Genomic DNA, 20,976 nt, shown 5'->3' on the forward strand with positions numbered 1-20,976 from the left:
TATTCTAATTTTCTGAGACAGTCCTGTATAAACCCAGATTAAGGCAACAACTGGGAGGCAGATGTTGGGAAATCATAATCCATAGATGGATAATATATCAGTGTTTTCTTCTCCTTAAAGGCGGAGAACAGCAGCAGCAGCAGCAACAGATCAGGTTCCATGCATGAACACGATGAAGAAAAAGAAACCAGATTATTTTATCATCAGGACATTTTTTTGTCGCTGAGAGTCATTTCACACAAAGGACAGGATGATAACATTCCATCACCTTTTTATGCATATTTTACTGGGAAAAATCTAGAATTTGGAGTTTCATTAATTCACTCACTATATCGCTTTTCCTGCACTCAGTGTTGTGATTGGGAAAGAGGCAGGGTTCACCCTGGACCGGCTGCCAGTCTATCATAGGACCACATGGAGACACAAACAACCGTTCATCCTGTCATTCAAACGTCATATAGACCAGGGGTGGGCACTTCATTTTTACACAAGGTCTTATGATAAACCCAAACAGTGTTGGAGAGTTGAACCAACAAGGATAGAAAAGCAACACACCTGTATAACATGAACAGAATAAATGTTTTTTCATTCATGTTCTTATTGATCTCACACAGGCTGGTGAGGAAGGCCCAAAGGGCCACAACTGACCCCTGGGCTGTGAAATGCGCAGGTCTGACATAGACGAACAGGCATTCACTCACTCATTCACAAATCTTATCAAAACAGTCAACCATTTATTCATTCATTCACAGGTTATGTAGAGATATACAACAATTTGCCCTCTCATTCACATCTCATGTAAAGACAGACAACCTCTCATCCACTTATTTAGACATCATATAGACCAGGGGTCCCCAATTTTTTTCCTGCGAGGGCCAAATAACTTTTCCCTTCTCTGACGGGGGGCCAGTTTGTAACACAAAGTGTGACGATCGCAAAAAATCTGAAAATGAATAATTACATTATTAATGAAATAAATAACACTACATATGAAATGAATAATAGACAAATAACCCTTTTCACATTTTTCACAGATAAAAAGATCAAGGAACATTAACGCAATTGTTTGCAGCTCTTTTGTATCAAATTCACCGTGAAAACCAGAAAGCATGCAGGCTATGAAACCCAACTGATACCAACACCTATCAAGTTAAAAACACCTCTTACCTAATCTTTTCGCCATTATTCCGTGTTATTTGACAAGGGTCTGCCCAAGATTTTTTTTTTTTTTTGAGGGAGGGCTTTCAGATGTTCTATGCATGTACAAGTCACGATTACATTGCCAGACTTTAAGAGAAAAATCATAATGCATCTCTCGTATTGTTCAGGGGCCGGGCAAAATGTGGAGGCGAGCCGTATCCGGCCCCCGGGCCGTAGTTTGGGGACCACTGATAGAAACAAAAAACATTCACTCACTCATTCATGTCATATCACGATAAACAACCATTCACTCAGTCATTCATACGTCATATACAGGCATTCACCCTCTCATTCATACTTAAGTCCCAATCGTCCTTACCATGGTTACTGGTGAATGCTTCTGTATGTCGGGTGTCCATGTGTCATGTAATCTTGCATGCACACACATCCAGATACACACACGCATACACCACTACCAAGCCACTTCTTCACATTCATGTTCTCCCCAAGCACCTTTTCTTCTCCACTCACTCCTGGACCTCCGTGATTCTAACCCACGTGCACAGAAGCTCTAGGAGACAGCGTTTCTGACCTTCCACCACCATCTCAACCTGTCCAACCGTGGCTCTTGGTCCTCCAAGAGGCCTCGAGAACTTTCACGACCTTGGTCCCTCGGTTATCTTTTCGTCTCCTAACGGCATTAGGGGGGTAAAAAAAAAAAAAAAGGAAAACACAACCAGACGATTCTGTTGGAAGTTGGCCCGAGGACGAGCCCATCAGATGCCGGGGCAGATCTGGATCCACTCTCTGGTGACGCTGAGACAACTCAAAGTGTCTCACGCGACAGAGGTCCATTAGTTTTAGACTTCAGATCCAATCGAATCACGCCGCCGATCTTGGGGGTTAATGAAATGTCCGAGGGCGTCTGCAGGCCCCGCTCCCCCTCCCTCCCCACCCGTTCCGCGAAGATAAAGTTCGCAGGCCGAGTTTCAATGCCGGGCGATGATGTCATCACGTCTCATCAGCCCAGACGCCAGCGAGGAGGAAGAAGAAAAAGAAGAAAAAAAAACAACAAAGTCTCGCCAAGCTCATTCTGTCTATTCGTTGAAAAATCAAACTAAATATACGAGAATCAATTGACAAGCGAGATGGAGCATCTCTTTTTTTTTTTTTTTTTTTTAAGCAGGAATAGATTTGGCTTATTTTAGTGCAGGCCGGCTGAGCTGTTTTCAAAACACGGGTGTGATTCGGCAGCAGACATCGGTCTGGTCCCACATTATTTCTGGATTCAACATGGATTCGATGTTCATGTGTTTCCCGATCCAGTTGTTTGTTCATCAACACTCCATTTTCTCTCTCTTGGCCTCGTGTAGACATCCGTCTGTCCACTGCTAGCTGCTCTAAACCAGTCAACCATGGCTGCTTTTGCAGGAACTTTTTGCAGAACCTTGATGTTTGGTGGAACTCATAAGCCACACCCGTTAGATACTTCTTGCAGACTACAAAGCGTCATTTTTAAAGCTATCCTGGCCGTCGATTGGATGTTTCCTTGCAACAAAATGGACAGAAGCGGCGAGAAACGGATCAAGAGATTTGAGCTTTTCTGGTCTGCTAGCCGGAGGAGCATCTACATTTTGGACCAAGTTAATTCCGGACTTGGCTAAAGGAGTTCTTCGCCCATTGTTCCCATGCAGAACATGAGTGCTGTGGTAGTTCCCAAATCTTGTCTCCCTCTTCTTCTTCTCCGGTGGTTTGTTTTTGACTGTGGCGGTTAATCCTTGTGTAATGTTCATATTGTTGTTACTCAGCCAGTGTTTGTGGGTCTGATGGACCCGTTGCATTTTGTGGCTTTTGATGCCTGACAATCAAACAAATATGTTAAAATACTGAACAGATGAACACCTTATCCCAATTACAAGCAGTAGAAACAATATGTATGGTTAATATTTATAACTTATTATTTAAAACATAATAAAGAAAATAAATTAAATATGCATTCTGATATACGTTCTTCACAGAAAGTGAGCCGGTCAGTGAGTTTCAATTTGAAAAATTAAAAATTTTTATCCTTTTTCTTTTAATAAAAAGTGAAAACAGGTCCCACAGACCCGAACACCACACGAGGGTTAAAGTACAGATGCCACGAGAACCCATCCTCCTTCCCAATGCGACAACAGCCTGGCGAAATTTGAAAGTTCCTTTAGCGTCACATACTGACGCATTAGACACCCCTTTTTGTAATTTTGCGACAAACCTGGAGCGTCATGTCTACATCAACATCTGCATCCAAAAGTGGAGGTTGTATTTTCCATCTATTTCTGTTGTAACTGAGACATCGTGGTCCTCCACAGACGTCACACCTGAAAGTAGACGCTTCTCTAGGTGTGCTGAAAGTGAAGCTTCGGGTTCATCGAAAACATTTTTTGACTGTTTGGTGCAAAAGGTCAAAAAGTAAAAAGAGGTCCCGATACGTTTTATGTGACGCTGAGGGAACTTGAACGTTTCGGTTGTGAATTGGGAGAAAAGATGCGTTGCCCATTACTGCCTTTAGTTCCCCGAAGGCTAGCGCTGAGAACTTTTCTGTCGGAAAGTGGTTCACGTTTTACTGCCTGTGATTTACTTTTATTTCCCCTTAAGGCACTTTGCTGAGGCAGTGACATTTCATACTTCACCAGAAAGACAGTCACGTCAGTGGTTATTTAATATGCTCACGTTTTCTTCCCGCCCCTGCTCTTCTTCATCCGGGGACACAATTTTGGCCTTGAGATTTGTAGAGAATGTGTCACCATCTTCAGCGACAGACGCTCTCCCAGACGAATTCCTGGCCATTTGGGTATCTTCGTACGTGTTAGGAAACGTGTCACATCGATTTTTCCTCCTCGAAACTATCCATCACTGTGCTGCCTTCCACGCCAACGGACAAGCAGGAACCGCAACAGTTCTGCTCCTCTGCGTTAAACCGCACCCATTTCAAATTTCTGACAATGACATGACGCTTCTCAGACAAGCTTCCAAAGCAGAATGGCGCCATTTTCTTCTTGCAGTTCTGGCTTCTGACAGAGAACGTACAGGGGTTTAGCCTAATTTAGTCGTTTGTTTACATCTGTTGGTCGAAATTCAGCACATGTCAGCAACATTTAACACGCTATTATCAGTCAATAGCGTGTTCTAGATTTATACTTGTATCTGCTAGCGATCTTTTGTTAGCCTTTTAGTAAGTGCTTAGCCTTTTCTAGGCATGTTGTTCTCTGTTAGCTCAGTGTTAGCTACTTTCGAGTGACATACTTGTATATGCCATATTTACTGCAATAACAGAATCTATATCTTCTATAATCACACAAGACCTACTACTGTGCAATTTTAACCTTGAATTGATTGTGTTCTATTTTCATATTTTTTCATTTCTTTGAATATGTTTTTTATATTTTATACTTTTGACCTTATATATATATATATGGCTAAAAGTTTGCGCTCACCTGCTTTGATTCACATATGAACTTAAGTGACATCACATTCCTTATCCATAGGGTTCAATACGATGCCGGTCCACCCTTTGCAGGATTAACGGCGTCAACTCTTCTTGGAAGGCTGTCCATATGGTTCATGAGTGTGTTTATGGAAATTTTTGACCATTCTTCCAGAAGCGCATTTGTGAGGTCACACACTGATGTTGGACGAGAAGGCCTGGCTCTCAGTGTCTGCTCTAATTCATCCCGAAGGTCGGGACTCTGTGCAGGCCAGTCAAGTTCATCCACACCAGAGTCTGCCATCCATATCTTTATGGACCTTGCTTTGTGCGCTGGTGCACAGTCATGTTGGAAAAGGAAGGGGCCAGCTCCAAACTGTTCCCACAAAGTTGGGAGCAGGAAATCGTCCAAAGTGTCTTGGTATAGTGAAGATTTCAGAGTCCCTTTCACTAGAACTAACAGGCCAAGCCCAGCTCCTGAAAAACAACCCCACACCATAATCCCCCCTCCACCAAACTTCACACTTGGCACAATGCAGTCAAACAAGTTTTGTTCTCCTGGCAACCACCTAACCCGGACTCGTCCATCAGATTGCCAGATTGAGAATTGATTGAGGTCTGCTCTGGAATCCAGTGGCGGCATGCTTTACACCACTGCATCCGATGCATACATCACATGGAAAACCTTTCTATGAAGCTCTCTGTGCACTGTTCTTGAGCTAACTGAAGCACTAATGAACTTTGAAAGTCTGTAGCGATTGAATCTGTAGAAAGTTGGCAACCCCTTTGCACTATGTGCCTCAGCGTCCGCTGACCTCGCTCCATCAGTTTTCATGGTCTACCGCTTTGTGGCTGAGTTACTGCCGTTCCCAAACACTTCCATGTACTTATAATACAGTTGACCGTGAAATATTTAGGGGAGGAAATTTTATACATAGATTTGTTGCACAGGTGGCATCCTATCACAGTTCCACGCTGGAATTCACTGAGCTCCTAAGAGCGACCCATTCTCTCACAAATGTTTGTAAAACCAGTCTGCATTCTTAGGTGCTTCATTTTATACACCTATGACCATGGAAGTGATTGGAACACCTGATTCTGATTGCTTGGACGCATGAGCGAATACATCTGGCCATATAGTGTGTTTGTGTGTGTGTATATAGATAGATAGATATTTCTGGGTCTGAAGTCGCTGAAGCAGTCAAGAAGCTCTTCAGGCAATCCTGTTGGGGGTTCTCCAGGAGTATGGGGTCATACGGGCTGTTCAGTCCCTGTCCATCCCTGGTCTGCATTGCAGGCTTTGAATTTGACCGTTTCCTGTGAGAGTTGGAGAGAGTTTGTCACTCATTCTGTGCATAACTTTTCCGGACAGAATTTCTAGGCACAGGCAGGGCGTCGAGGGGATCCAGTTTGGTGGCCGCAGGATCGAGTCCGTAGAGATCAAGTAGAAGGACTGGGGAATTAGAGAGTTTATATCTATTAATTCATTCATTCATCAGAAATACCTCTTATTCTGCTCTTAAAGTCGCAGGAATGCTAAAGACAATCCCTGCTGTCATTGAGCGAGAGCCTACAGATAGACCTACAACCATTCATGTGTCTGTATATTTTCGGGCCACACGTGAACCACCTGCAAGTGTTTGGACTGTAGGAGGAAAGTGATGAACGGATTGTTTTTTGGGATTACTACACATTCTTCTTCATGGCAGTGCAGTGGGATTAAAACTGAAGTATATCATCCGGATGATCCATTTGACGGTTTAGTTTCTAATTGCAGTTCATCTTCTGGCCGCTAGATGGCGCTGTTGGGCATACATGTGTTCCCACATGAGGGAGTTCACTATTTAGCAGGAAATATTGCTGTGTTAATTGCGATTATTCTACAGTTAACTGATTATTAAACAATTAAAAGACTCCTATGCCTTTCAAATGGCTCATTTTCCAGCAAATTTAAAGTTTCATACTGCTTTCATGCATGCAATCTTAATCAATTCAGCATTATCTGCAATTATGCTGTAAATAAAAGAAGGAACAGTCACTCAGTGTTTGGGTGGTGATATATATTTATCAAGGTTTACAAATAACTATTTTTTTTTTAATGCGGTACATTACACTTTTTCTTTTTTTTTCCAGAGACCAAAATAAATATATTGCACATTAAAAAAAACATTAAATGAAATATTGCAAACGAAAAAAAAATAATGAAAACACTTCCTGGTTGGGTGTCAAGATTACAGCGTATAAAAGGAAAAGAAAGTAAGAAGTGGGAAGTGTGTGTGTGTGTAATGGAAAGTAATGTTCAGACTGCGTGTCAGGATCCAACCTTTGCATGAATAATATCAAAAAGAAAGTGGAACAGTGGCGCAATGTTTCATACTCCACATACGTATGCACGCGCACACACACACACACACACACACACACACACAGGATTTTGACAGGGCTTGGGGGTGATTCTGTGCAATAAAAGCGATAAGCTGCAGGAACCATCAGCAGAAGGTGGCATCAACCAGCCCTCCACACACACACACATACACCCTTCCCCAACAGAAACTAGCATGGGTGCGATTGCATTTGAGCATCATCACATCTAATTTGCAATCTATTCATTCTTTTTTTCTCTCATTCTCTCATTTGATCGATCATGCGTCCGAGTCCAAAGGGGAAACCCAACGTGTCAAGGTGGAACCTCCAGGCCGAGATGCCAAAACCAGAAAGGCAAGGAAGGCGACCCCTCCTGATGCCGGCCTAGATGGAATTAGATCAATTCAAACTTTCTGTTTCTCATTTGACGGGGATCGACGAATCAGCAGTCAGCAAAACACGCAAGGGGTTTTTTAGCACCAAATATCATACCGGTTAGTTCCTGTCAGGTCCTTTAATTCCTTCTATATAATTCTTTAATTGGTATGTTGCTTCCATGACCTTTGCTCGGTATAATCCGTTTATTTACACAGCGCACGAAGGGCAAACCTCAAGGAACATTTTAAAACGTTCCACCAACGCCCCGCCATATTTGAAGAAAAACAAATGCGAACATCTGACGGAGGAGCTGCCAGTTCCCACCTTTTGCAGACAGGTGGCGCGAGCCGCTCCCTCCACGTCAGATTTGCTCTCCCCACTAGGCCGTGATTGGGATTAATGGAGCATAGGATTAAGCCTGTCCGAAGTACGTTTTCAGAGGCCATCGCCTCTGGGTGTGGAAGTGCCGTCGTGAATCAGCGGGATGAAAACGAACACCACTGCTGCCGGACGGTTTTAATCTGGATTAGCGGAGGGGTCTCGGATAGAGTTTGACAGGGAGAAAACCCCAGGAAATGCATCGATAGGCCAGTGCTATGGCCAATTTATTAGGAACACCAAGATGCTCGCATGTTTAACTTCAACAGTTTTAAGCTGAGGAACTTATGTTTTAGTTTTGAGGTCGATTCATCTGACGTCTCATTTTGCCATGATTCTATTTGTAATGATAAAGTCAGCTGGTTGAAATGGTTGAGTTAGCTTCTTTTTGTCAACTATTGCAGCGTATCAACACTTTCATTGAGCTGCAACAGGTTTGTTATCATTTGTGGCTAATTTGAAATCTTTTGCTTTCAAAATCCCACCTCACAGCTGCAGCCAGGACGCTCTGGGGGGGGGGGGGGGCAAAAACTGAAAGAAATTTAAAAAAAAAGTGGGTGAAATGGTTTTAAAGTCCTTTTGCTGTCGACTCAGAAGATGCTAACGCTAATGTCAGCGAGGGCCGACAACTTCAGAATTAATGTTAATCCCAAACGCGACCTGATTTCACCCTTTCCGAGCCCCGAAGTCTCTGCGCTTATCATCCCATAATATTCCTTATAAAGTGGAGCTGGAGGTCTACTGCAGTCAGCATGCGTCCTATGGATGTTTTTTCTCTTTACTTGCTCTACAACTGAGTAAATGTTTCATCTTTGTACACGTTAAGGTATTTTCTGGCGGGGGTAATTCCCCCCCGTTCGCCCCCCTTCGTCCTTTCCCTGTTCGGCGTTGTGAAGAACCTCGCGGTCCGACCGGAGCGCCATGTGAAAATCCTTCTTCGGGGGGAAAAAAAAAAAACTAATGGAGAAAAAAAAGGCCTCCTGAGAGTCAGACCTGCCACCACCGCGGCCGCCGGTGTCCATCTTTTTTGGAGGGGGGAGTGTTGGGGTGTTGAGAGCTGTGATAGTGTTTCTGCAGGTCCAACCTCCTCTTCTTCCTCGCCGCGGGCGGGTTATTTACAGGGAGGGTAGAAACGGCGCAGCGAGTCATACAAAGGGCGTCATGACGGTGGAGGAGTGGCGGAGTCCCTGGATGGCGGCGTAGGGCCCCTGCTGGAAGTAGTGGTGGTAGCGCGGCATGTGGAAGGAAGGGAAGGACGGCCCGCTGCCTTGCATGGTGCTCGCCAGGGCGCCGGGCGTCAGCGGCATCCCCAGGCGGCTGTAGGGGGGCAGGGAGCCCTGGATGGGGTGAGGCAGGGAGGCGGCGCCGGAACCCATGGCCGACAGCGACTGCGGGTGCTGGAAGCCCGAGAAGCCCGAGGTGGTGGTGACCCAGGAGCTCAGGGAGAGGTTGTCGGAGGCAGTGAACGCCGAGCCTGCGCGGCAAAGGGTGAAGGTCAATGTCAAATGACTGGAACGGGTGTGGGGACTCCGACTGAGGCCTGGGAAATCCTGTATTTTTAAATTAATTAAAAGCAAATATTTTTTTATCAAGTAATAATTTCAAGAGCAATAATTAACAATATTTATAATAATATGATAATACAATTCTGCTTATTGTAATGATTGTGATAATTAATAATTTTGTTTATCTACTGCTTATCTTTCACTCCTTGGGATGCAGGAGCCAATCCAACTGTTATTTAGTGAGATAATAATAATAATAATTTCAATTATTGTTATGAGTAGAAGATGTACTTGTGGTGTCATGATAATCTTGATGAATAATATTTATAATAATTATAATTCTGTTATTATTAGTAAGATAATCATAATAATGATAATTTCAAATAGAAGTAGTAGTAGTAGTAGTAATAGTATAGTGGGAATAATAATAATATTGATCAACATTATTTATAATAATTATAATCACAGTAATATAAGAATAATCATAGTAGTACATATTACATTATTTGTAGAAATAGTAGTTATAGTATTGTAGTGGGAATAACAATGTTAATTGATAATATTCATATAAATAATCATAAAAAGCAATGATAATTTCTATTATTATTTTTATTGTTATTATTATAGTAGTTGTGATAATGATGATTATAACAACAACAACAACAACAACAACAACCAAAGCAGGAGATTTCCCTCACAAGTCACAGAGTACTTGCTGTTACTTGTGCGTCCAGCTAATGACAGCAGAACTCACACTCGCTCACTCATTCCCACACACTCTTTAGTTTCTTTAACTTCACTAATTTCCTCTCTTCCCACGTGTTTTCACTCTTTCAGCTGTACCAAAGTAATACTTTTATCAACCTATCAACTTAAAAAATTGAACTTTGGAAACACGTTGCTTGAAAGTTACTGACCTCTGGCATGCGTGGCGTGGCCGTCCTCGCCCAGGTTGTCCTCATCGCCGGCATAGGTCCTGATGGGCGAGCGGGCGTACGAGTGCTTGTGGATCAGATTCTCAACACTTTCCCTGCAGCAGAAGTCCAAGAGAGAGCCCGCAAATGAATCTCTCACTGCTTTTGTTGGAGAAAAAACAATCACGTGCAAACACACACACACACACACACACATAGACACACCTGTCGACCCCTCCACACACACGAGTGAGATTTTTGTCTCCATCTCAATTTTCAATATTTCTGAACACAAACGTGTGTTTATTGACATGCTTATTTTTGTTACAAATAAAATTGTGTGTGTGTGTGTTTGTATCCGCTTGTGTGTATCCACTAACCCGCAAAAGTGCATTAGCTCATTTGAGTCTTGTCAGACAGCACTTCTCAAACACAGTGACACAGGGTGAGTGATCAGCGTGTGTGTGTGTGTGTGTGTGTGTGTGTGTGTGTGTGTGTGTGTGTGTGTGTGTGTGTGTGTGTGTGTGTGTGTGTGTGTGTGTGTGTGAACAGACGGCCAAGTGGTCTGCACTATGAAAGCCATGCGTCCGCATTAGCAGCCCCCCCTGCCTCCTCCTCCTCATCCCTCTACAATTAGGTTAGGAAAGTGCAATATCTGTCAGCAGACGAGTACAAATGTGTGTGTTTTTATCAGCGTCAGGCCCCTGCAGCACAGAGGCCGCCGCAAAGCTCCCACAATGCACGACAGCGCCGGTGGGGGTGGGGGGTGGGGGGTATGGGGGCCTGGGTGGGGGGGCATGCTGGTTTCAATCAGTCACTGCGGCCGATTGAATTAGTGTGTGTTTTAGTGCAGTGACCGACTCCAGACTAATGTGATTCTGCAGCTCCCCGAAGATCAATTGATCAGGTCTAATTCACAGCCTCGAATAGAGAAGGACAGAAAATAAGGAGGGGAAGACGAGGAGGAGGAGGAGGAGGAGGAGGAGGAGGAGGACGGGACTTTGTGTTTCAGGATGTTTGATGGAGGGAAAACGGGCAGGCGGTTTCTTTTCGTCAGCTGATTTTGGCCTCAGTGCCGGAATCAGGAAATAAGAGGAGTGTGTGTTTTGGCAGCGTCTATACACACAATCTGTGACCGTGTGTGTGTGTGTGTGTGTGTGTGTGTGTGTATGTCTGAGGGAGTAAACACTCAACGTCACCCACACACACAAAGCACTAAACAATAAATTCATACACTGAGTATAAATATTTCACCACAGTAAAACTGATATTCTCAAGGAAACTACAAATGAAATGAATGAAACTACAAATAAAATGAAGGAAACTACAAATAAAATGAAGGAAACTACAAATGCAATAAATTAAACGACAAATTAAAATGAATGAAACCACAAATTAAATAAATCTACAAAAACAATAAATGACACTACGAATAAAACGAATGAAACTACAAATAAAACAAATGAAACTACAAATAAAAGAATTATACTACAAATTAAAAAGAATAAACTACATGTTGAAAAATGAAAGTATAAATACAATGGAAACTAAAAATCAAAAAGAAACTAGAAATTAGAATTGAAACTAAAAAGGAAAAGGGAAACATCCAATGAAAGAATGAACTACAAATGAAACAAATGAAACTACAAATTAAAAATGAACTACAAATTAGATGAATGACACTACAAATCAAAAACTGAAAGTACAAAAAACAGCCAATGAAATGAAACTACAAATGAAACTACAAATTAAATAGACAAAATAAGGAAAGAGACTGGAGTAAATGAACGTGAGGATGAATGAACGATTAATACGAGTACGGAGGGATGATCGAAAGAGGGGCAGACTTAAAAGAGGGACGACAGAAGGAAGGACAGAAAGACGTCAGAGAACAAAGGATGAATCGGGGGGAAATTAGATGACGAGAAGAAAAGGCAAAAGTAAAAGGATGAAAAAATGACCAACATAATGGAGGAGGAGGAGGAGGGAACAAATGCAGGGGAGAAAAAGAAGGAAGTTAACGGGAAGACAAACGCGTGGGGAACAAAAGGAATAAAGAGAGGGGGAGAAGTGAATGAAAGGGGGAGGGATGGAAGGAGGGATGAAACGAAAAAAGGAGAAGACGAAAAAAGCTGATGATCGATGTGGAGAAAGGAGGAGAAGAAATGAAGGGAGAGGAAAATTTGGAAAGAAAAGAGGATGGTGCAAAAAGGTGAAGGGCATAGAGACGCATTGTCTGTGTGTGTGTGTGTGTGTGTGTGTGTGTGTGTGTGTGTGCGTGTGTGTGTGTGTGTGTGTGCGTGCGTGTTTGTGTGTGTGTGTATGTGTTTTGAGGTCACACACACACTCACACTTTGAAAGACCGCAATTCAGTTTCCGAACACAAAGCAGTCTCTTATTTAGTTCCACCCTTACTAGACATAAACATATATGTGTGTGTGCGTGCATGTGTAACTGTTTTTCGTGAATATTTTTATGTCATTTGGTCTGAATGTTCCTTTGAGGGCGTGAAGAGGAGCGACAAAGAGGTCGGGGCGGAGACGGCGAAGGCCTCAGGGGCCGGAATCCCCTGTACCTCTCCATGTCCGTCAAGCGGGACGAGTCCCGGAAGCCCTTGGCGAACGGGTTGCTGTCGATCTTCAGCTTGGTGATCTGAGCGGCACAAACACAAAAACAAGATGTACTGAGACGATTGAAGGTGACAATGGATTGTAGGAAATAGCGCGATTCCGATTGAGGGTTTTAAACCATTTTACAATCACTAACCTATGTAAATTTGTAAGAAATAATAAGAATCTTGACGTGGGTTTCAAAGTAAGAGCATGCAATGTGAAATGGATTACATTTATCATTGATCATGTAGCAAACATCCGTATTACTCTGAGTACAATCACCAATTCTAATATCTATTAGATGTTAATTGTGCCTTTTGGTTTGTCTTAAGGTAAACATCTCACGTACAGGATCAGTACGCCCGGCGCTTAGTCTGAAAGCTAATTCCGACATCATGTGTATTTAAAATACACATAAGTGTGAATATCATCGTGCGTATTTGCTAACCTTTGACATATGCAAGCTAGCGGTTACCATCGGCTGCCATTCACTGTGCTAAACTAACTAGCGGTGTTGAAACTTCGGAGCAGATCTTTCTCTCCTCGGTAGGAGTTTCTAGCATGTTCCCCTCCCCAGGCTTTGTGTATTTGTGTAGCGCAAAGGCTAGCTGAGGCTAATGTGCACGTTGAGTCGCGCAGCGCTGGTCCGTGCGACGTCCGAGACGCTTGCAGAAATAAACACGAGGCGATGACCTTCTACTGTGCCTCCAGCTTTAAGGGAAATTAAGTTTTATGTTTTGGAGACCTGGCGGCGGAGCAGGGCTTCGCGGGCGGAGGTCGGATCGCCGATTCGACCCTCTATTTTTATTTCAAGAGAAAGATTTAATTGAGACCGAGTGGCTTCAAGCACCATTTGGTTTCTGTCTGGAGCTCGGGAGGATGTACAGATGCAGAGAAGGTCCCCGAAATGCTCCTTGCGGCCGACATGTTTTCATCTAACGTCTATTTTTTTCCCTCCCTGCAGGCCAGAGGACGGGCGGCCGTCAATCGCTCACCAGCTGGTTCTGATAGGCCGTGACGGCGGTGAAGACTGTCTCGACGAAGACAAAGGTGCGGAACTCCTCGGACTTGAAGTTGAGCAGCGAGGCGGTGTGGTCCTTCTTCTTGATGATGTGGACCCGCGGCTGGTACTTGTGCATGGAGTTCAGGATGATCTGTGGGCGACAGAGGCGTCCTGAAAACACGACTCGCCGACAAAGCATTCACTTTGTCAGTATGTGTGTGCATGTGTGTGTGGGTGTGTGAGTTTTTGTATTTGTTAACACCTGTTCAAAATATTAAGTGTAATCCAAATTACAATCACGGCTAATTTGCCTAGAAATTTAGATCGGGATTTGCAACACACATATTATCATTCATTCATTCATTCTCAAGAGATGTTTTTCAATCATATAGTGACGTACAACCATTCACACATCATTATACTATTAAATTATTTTACTTTTATTATACTTAGATTATTATACTTATCCCCAACAACCTGCTTTTCTGCTTTTTCCTGATGCCCCTTTTAACAACAGCTTTTTTCAGGTTATTTCGTTTTTCCTTTTGTTTATAGTTTGTTTTTCAACTGAATATTGCTGTTGTGGTATTTATACAAAAATAGACTTTTAGATTATGAGGGAAAGTACTTTTTAATGTCAAAAAAATAAGACTACCTGATCATAGCTGTTTAAAACGCATTTTAAGGGAGTAACAAATAATGTTTTTCCATCTCGTCTCTTCAGCCGCTTCATGGTGCATTTCCGCCCGCGGCCGCCAGGGAGCGCTAGTGAGGCTCACATTATTTGAGGCCTCCAGGCCCTTTTAAAATGATCCAGACTCGGCCTCAAATTAACCCAGATAAATGTAAATTTTAAAAAAAATAGTCATAAGTTTAAAAACTTCTGGCTAAATGGAAATATTTTGAAAATAAACTATTTACTGGAATTGTCTGTCCTACACAGTGCTTCAATTCAATGTGAAAGAAAATTTAAAAAAAAAAACATATGGTCCCCAGTATTAGGTTGCTTCTACCACACACAGATGCAAAAATAACACTGCATCTGAGGGTCAGTCACTGCTAGAAATAGATTTGACATATCCGTTGCCACGGAAACCTCGGCTTTTGTCCCAAAATAAATCTAATTCCTCCCCGGCTGCCATCGCGACACCCAGGGAAACAATACCTACTTTTAGTATTTTTAATGCTGTTACGCAAACAGGAGTCTTATGATGGCTGGCTGGACTGCCGGCCAGCAGGAAAACCAGGTAGCCCAAAATTGAACAGGTCCTGTGTTCATTTCATCAGAGGCCCCAGGTGGGTTCTCCCTTTGGTCGGGGGAATCAGAGCTCCAATCCACAAGTGTTTGGAAAAGGCTTGGTTCTTAAATAGAGCAACTGACTTTTCTGATTACTGTGGATTTATTTCCATCCTCAAACACTGATAATCTGCCAAATGAGTCACATTTGGTCAATGCATTCCTTCTCTAAACAGCATGAGATAACTTTTGGTGGGTTGAAAATGAATCAAGCTCCATACGACTTGAATTCAGTCGTTCCTCATGTTTTGCACCGAAAAAAAAGAAAAAAAAAAGAGACGTCAGAGGTGTTGACAGTTTAAAATCCCGCCTGGATTAAATCATGGAAATATGTTCCCTGAACACATCAGCTGCAATTATTCACCGACGTTCATTCTTCTTCTTCTTCTTCTTCTTCTTCTTCTTCCTTCTATTATTATCATTATTATTATTATTATTATCATCATCATCATTATTAGTATTATCATTTTTGCAATATTATCATTAACTTATCATAAGTTATAATATTATTATTAATGATAATATTAGTATTATTCCTATTATCATTTATAATTTCACAATCACAATATTCTTTGTCTTCTTTTTCCTCTCCTTCACATTATTATTGCTAAGACCAAATAAAAAGCTGCTGCTTCATTCATGAATGAAGAAATGCCGGGAGTTTTATCTTCACCTCTTGACAGCAAAGCCCTGGATTCCTGATAAACCCTAAAACGTGGTTGTGACATGTTTTCCTGCTGCTGCTTGTCGTGATGCCTTCACCGACAGTGGGATTAATCCGGCTCTCCTCCCAGGAGACGCGTCAATGCCGACGCACTCCTGTGAAATCTGTAACCCAGGGTTCCGTCGTCCCTCCAATTTCTTCTGACACAAATCGGACGAAACGTGGGAGTCAATCAAGGAATAATCAGAATAATCCAGAGGCAGGGCCGTTGCTATAAAGACGTCGATTTTTTAGACAATAATGTCCCCAGAAGCGGAGATGGCAAACATAATTTCATAAGTGGCATAAAAAATAATATTCACTCTACGACTTCCACCAGGAGTGAAAGTCTATATACGTATAATAACGTATTTAATATAGTGTCTCTTTGAGGTTTTAAATTGCACTTTTTCTCAAGATCGATAATGCCAAACAACCATATATTATTATTATGATTATTATCATTATCATCATCATCGTTTTAAGCTTTCTGGTCATGATTGCAAAGAAAATGAATATTTTCAATTTGCGACCATATTGTGGAAGATGTAATTAATTTAAAATGATAATGTTTAAAATACACGGGTTGATTTATTTATTGTTTTGTTGTAATTGTGGCTAAAGATAACTAATGGTAACAACGATGTCACGAAGGGTGTGGACTCACATGACCATGCTGGTCCAGCTCGTTGTTGGTCAGCTTGACCTTCTCGAAGGAAACCATCTGCTTCATCAGCTGCTCGCCGGTGAACGGGGAGTCCGGGTGCACGTACAGCCTGCATGCAACACGCCGATCTTTAAGCGTTTCGGTACAATTCATGTTTTATTTATTTATTTGTGTGTTTGTTTGTTTATTTATTTAATCAATGTATTAATTTATTACTTAAATTATAATTAATTAAAAAAAGAAAAGAGAAAGATGTTTCAAACAGGGAGGAAGGATTTCAAACCGATTTTTTCTTCATTTTCTTTGTGCGTCACTGGTTTCATGTGAAGCCTAGAATTTCGTTTTGCACTTTCGGTCGCTCCTGTCACTTTTTTTTAACGGATTTCTCAATCGCAGACCCGGTAAAGTGATCGATACTGATCAGAACCCATATCAAAATATTTACAAAAGCGGAACTGTATTTCGCTAAAAATACTTTTATACTCTATAATCTTATTTTTCTAACCGAGAGAAGCTCGTCTTCAAATTCCTCATCGATCGGATGACAACCCCCCCCCACACACACACACACACGTTTCACGATAAAAACATCTAAATCAAGTATTATTATAATCAAGTAAAACAAACTAATTTCAATCTCAAGATTGCTCCCGATTGTCAAACGATCGATTAACCTGTGATCACATCATCGAAAATAATAATAATAATAATAATAATAATTGTGGGAGACTCAGAAGTATTGATTAGTGAGCCGACTGAGCCGAGCCGGAAGCGGAAGCGGAAGAGGAAGGTGTCACTTCCGGTAGGGTACCTGGCGGGCAGCGGCGGATCGGCCTTCCCGGCCACCAGCCACGACGAGCGGTGGTAGGCGTACCGGTACCGCTTGTTGTCCACGGGCACGATATCCATCAGCACGATGTACTTGGAGTCCTGGTCCACGCCGGAGAAAGAGACCCGGATGGTGGGGAACATCCTCCTGGCACCGGGGAACAGAACCAATGCAGAGGTCAGAGGTGGCGTCCGTCTCGGCTGCCATGTTTGTTGAGGTCAAAACATACACGTGTTCTATATTCACCATATATTCTCAATTCATTTTTCCATTACTGTGTGTGTGTGTGTGTGTGTGTGTGTGTGTGTGTGTGTGTGTGTGTGTGTGTGTGTGTGTGTGTGTGTGTGTGTGTGTGTGTGTGTGTGTTCGTTCTCAGCGCATTTAAGTGTTTAATTTACATGGTTTTTAAGTTGTGTTGTAATTGTTAAATAGTAAGTATTTATTTCAAGTATTTAATATATACACGTATATTAATTGATACATAAAAAATATAAAATACGTTGTTATCCGAATATTCAACACTTAGCATACATAGTATACAGCAAGTAACATAAATGGGTAGAAAGAGTAGCATTTTCCAGGCTATAACATCCGATTATATTTTATGCTTTCGTTATTTTTCGTTTCCGGCTTAAATATTGCATGTTTAATACATGCCTTTCGATTTAAATTTTTATTTTTTCAAGAACAAAAGTAAATATATACACCTCTAAATTTAAAGAAAGCCCTCTGACAGTAGATCTCCAAGGTTAGGAAACGAAAATCAGTTCATAGTTTTAAAAAGAAGAGAAACAAAAAATATTTATTAATTGATGAAACCCAAAACCCCGATCAGATTGATCAATAATAAGACAATAATGAGATGAATAACTAGTTATGTTAAAATTAGTTATGTAATAATTAGTTATGTTAGTCTGTGAATATCATTCAGATGAATAGAAATTTAATCGTGGAGGCGGCTTTAGATAAAGAACCCGGATGGACGCTCAAACTCTTCAAAACAACGGTTTACGGTTCAGTCTCCGACCTACACACACACACACACACACACACACACACACACACACTTGCATTGCGATCTCAACCTTCTGTCACGTGACCCCGAATCGGCGCGTAGTCGTGTTTTAACAGGCGGAAGTGATTTATTTACACGCAACACACACACACACACACACACACACACACACACACACACACACACACACACACACACGACTGAAAGGGAGGATTGGACCGTCAAGACATAATAAGCGAATAGGACATTATATTGATATAAGATAATAGATCTTTTGGAATTATTGATAACATTATAACCGGCGTTTTGGTATTGCCGTGAACGAATTTGACGGGAAGCCGAAGCTTTTTATTGCAGTTTCATCGTATTTTTAATTAAATTGAATCAAAATAATTGAATTCGTCTTAACTTCACTGTGCGTTGAAAGTCAGGGAAAAAAATAATCCCTTCTGCCCTTCATCTTTCACGAAGCGTTAAATCACATCATCCTATTTCTGTTTCGGATTTCGATTCACCTTATAAACGTCATAAACCTCATTTTAATTTATATCTTAAATAACGCGCATTACTTCCTGACAAATAATACGATTGTTTTAGAATATGGAGGTGGGGGCGAAGAAACGGAAAAGGGTCGAATTTTAGCCGCAAGACAAGAGGAAGGTCAAACGCTTTAATCCCGCGGAGGTCAGCGAAGGCGCAGCCGGCCTCTAATCCACCTGCCGAGTGTGCTTGCGTGTGTATGCGTGTGTGTGTGCGCGCGTGTGTGTGTATGTTCATGTGTGTGGTGTTAATGACTCAAGGACTTGTTGGACGTTAGAGGACAATGTGGCTGACATTTAACATCTGGGAACCTATACCTTTAGTAGTAGTATTTGCAGTATTATTATTATTATTAGTAGTAGTAGTAGTAGTAGCAGTAGTAGTAGTAGTTATAGTAGTGGTGGTGGTACCTGCCGGACTTGGTGATGATCATCTCGGTGCCCAGTTCGTGGAACTTGTCCCACAGCTCCTTGGTCTCCAGGTTGCAGGTGATCTTCGCCATCTCCTCGCTGGGCGCGCCCGGGTTAGCGGGGATGAGCGGCTCCGTGCAAGCCGCCGCCGCCGCGGACGCGCTCCCACCGAAATCCCCGTGTGCGTCGAGCGTAGGCACGTCGGCTAGGGACGGCTGGCCGCAGGGGGACTTCTCCACGAATTGCTCTGTGGATGATGGTGGTAATCGTAATAATAACAAATGATAATGACAAGTTATTTATTATAATATAATACAAAGAAATCACCCATGTTTGACACTCTAAAAAATAATTTATGGATGGATGTTTTTCCCTCTGACAGCAGGACCACCCCGGGTAGCGTCACATTAAAAAAATGTAAAAAAAAAAAAAAAAAAACATAGTATAGAATTGAATCAAATGACATGACACAAGTTGAAAAAAAGTTTGTATTTTAAAATCAGTTCCGGTGTAGATGAAGAACAGTTTCTGACATTTAGGTTCAGAATCAACTGTGCTTTTATTTTATTTTGCAAATGTTGAGATAGAAGATAAATAAAATACTGATACCATCGATAAATAAAATACAGGAAAAGCCCATAACCAGTTTTGTTTTGTGAATTATATTTCCAGTATTTATACATTAAAAAAACCCAGGGCTGACTGAGCTGTTGCAATGCAGTGCTTGTCTGTTATCATTATTATTATTATTATTATTTCAATTAGTTTTATATATTAAATATCCCCTTCTGGGGCCATTCTGCTTTTCGATTAATTTGAACTTTTATTTACTTTTTTTTCATTTTATGCAGACGCGAAGTTCTTCTCCTTCATCCCTCTCTCTATTTACAAACACTTTACACTTTCAGTGACAAAAGCCAGAAGTTTAACAGCGACTTCATCGAATTAAAACTTTTTTTTTTCTTCTCTCCCCGCCTTCCTGAACTGGATCCATTTCTTCTCTGCGCAGAGGCGGATTCACTCCTCCACGAAGAGAAAGAGAGAGAGAGAAAGATGGAGGGAAAGCTCTCACCGAGGGGCTTGATGGTGTTCTCCTCCGCCTCCTTCTCTTTGCTGGGCTTTCCGCTGGACATGAGGGCGGCGATGGAGAAGGCGTTTGCCCGGGAGGAGAGCTGCGGCTTCGGGGAGGCCGTGTACTCCATGTCGGCAAGAAGAAAAAAAAAAGTAGTCCCTCCTCTTCTTTATTTATTTTTTTAAATTTGGGGGGAAAAAAAACAAAACAAGCAAATAAGTTTGCAAAGTCCCCAGGTGCGCTCCTGCAGGAGAGCTTCTCCTTCTACAGGGAGGTGGACGGGAGGAGGCTCTTTCTGCCGGTGGGGCTCATGGCGGAGGCGGACCGGCTCCGGGTGCACTGGAGGCCGGCAGCTCTCTGGGGAAGCTCCGCTCCCAGCGCCCCCTCCGCCTCCCTTTATAACCCCGCGCCGCAGGCCAATAGGAGCGCCGGCCTGTTACGTCACGCACTGTCCTGACCAATGAGAGGAGCCGGTGGGAGGAGTCAAGGAGAGAGAGGGAGAGAGAGACAGAGGTGACTTCATGGCCGCGGATGAAAACACGGAGCTTCTCTGAGGAGGAAGAGGAGGATGGAGGGGAGGGTTCGGAGGGCCACCCGCCGCCCCCCCGGTGGCCCCCGGACCGCGGGTTGGAAGACACGCCACCCCCCCAAACCCTCCGCAAAAGTGACGAGGGAGAAATCAA

General features: G+C 42.5%; 1 protein-coding gene across 2 annotated transcripts; it reads right to left on the bottom strand.

Annotated features, from left to right (window-relative positions):
* Positions 1–6,657: 6,657 nt before the first annotated feature.
* Positions 6,658–20,654, bottom strand: tbx20 (T-box transcription factor 20). 2 transcript variants are annotated; one of them, XM_086153815.1, is made up of 8 exons: positions 20,294–20,654; positions 19,222–19,468; positions 17,239–17,403; positions 16,428–16,536; positions 13,753–13,911; positions 12,721–12,797; positions 10,149–10,261; positions 6,658–9,200 (listed from the first exon to the last, which is right to left on the bottom strand). In XM_086153815.1, exons 1-8 carry the CDS (start codon positions 20,421–20,423, stop codon positions 8,872–8,874), a joined length of 1,329 nt encoding a protein of 442 aa, XP_086009941.1. In that variant the 5' UTR covers positions 20,424–20,654; the 3' UTR covers positions 6,658–8,871. The 2 variants fall into 2 exon arrangements, with proteins under 2 accessions (XP_086009941.1, XP_086009940.1); XM_086153814.1 differs by having other exon boundaries at positions 10,149–10,264.
* Positions 20,655–20,976: the final 322 nt, after the last annotated feature.

Source organism: Fistularia commersonii, chromosome 10 (genome assembly GCF_037954325.1).
Source record: "Fistularia commersonii isolate RoL2024-O1a breed Wild chromosome 10, RoL_Fcom_v1.0, whole genome shotgun sequence".
Taxonomy (NCBI): Eukaryota; Metazoa; Chordata; class Actinopteri; order Syngnathiformes; family Fistulariidae; genus Fistularia; species Fistularia commersonii.

What these genes read in the sequence shown, in the direction of transcription:
- tbx20 (XM_086153814.1), bottom strand. Translation starts at nt 20,423, where the DNA reads ATGGAGTACACGGCCTCCCCGAAGCCGCAGCTCTCCTCCCGGGCAAAC. An exon ending in AGCTGGACCAGCATGGTCAT is followed by an intron (nt 13,912 to 16,427) that starts GTGAGTCCACAC and finishes TGTCGCCCACAG; the next exon opens with ATCATCCTGAACTCCATGCA. An exon ending in CGGCCTATCAGAACCAGCTG is followed by an intron (nt 12,798 to 13,752) that starts GTGAGCGATTGA and finishes TGTGCCGCTCAG; the next exon opens with ATCACCAAGCTGAAGATCGA.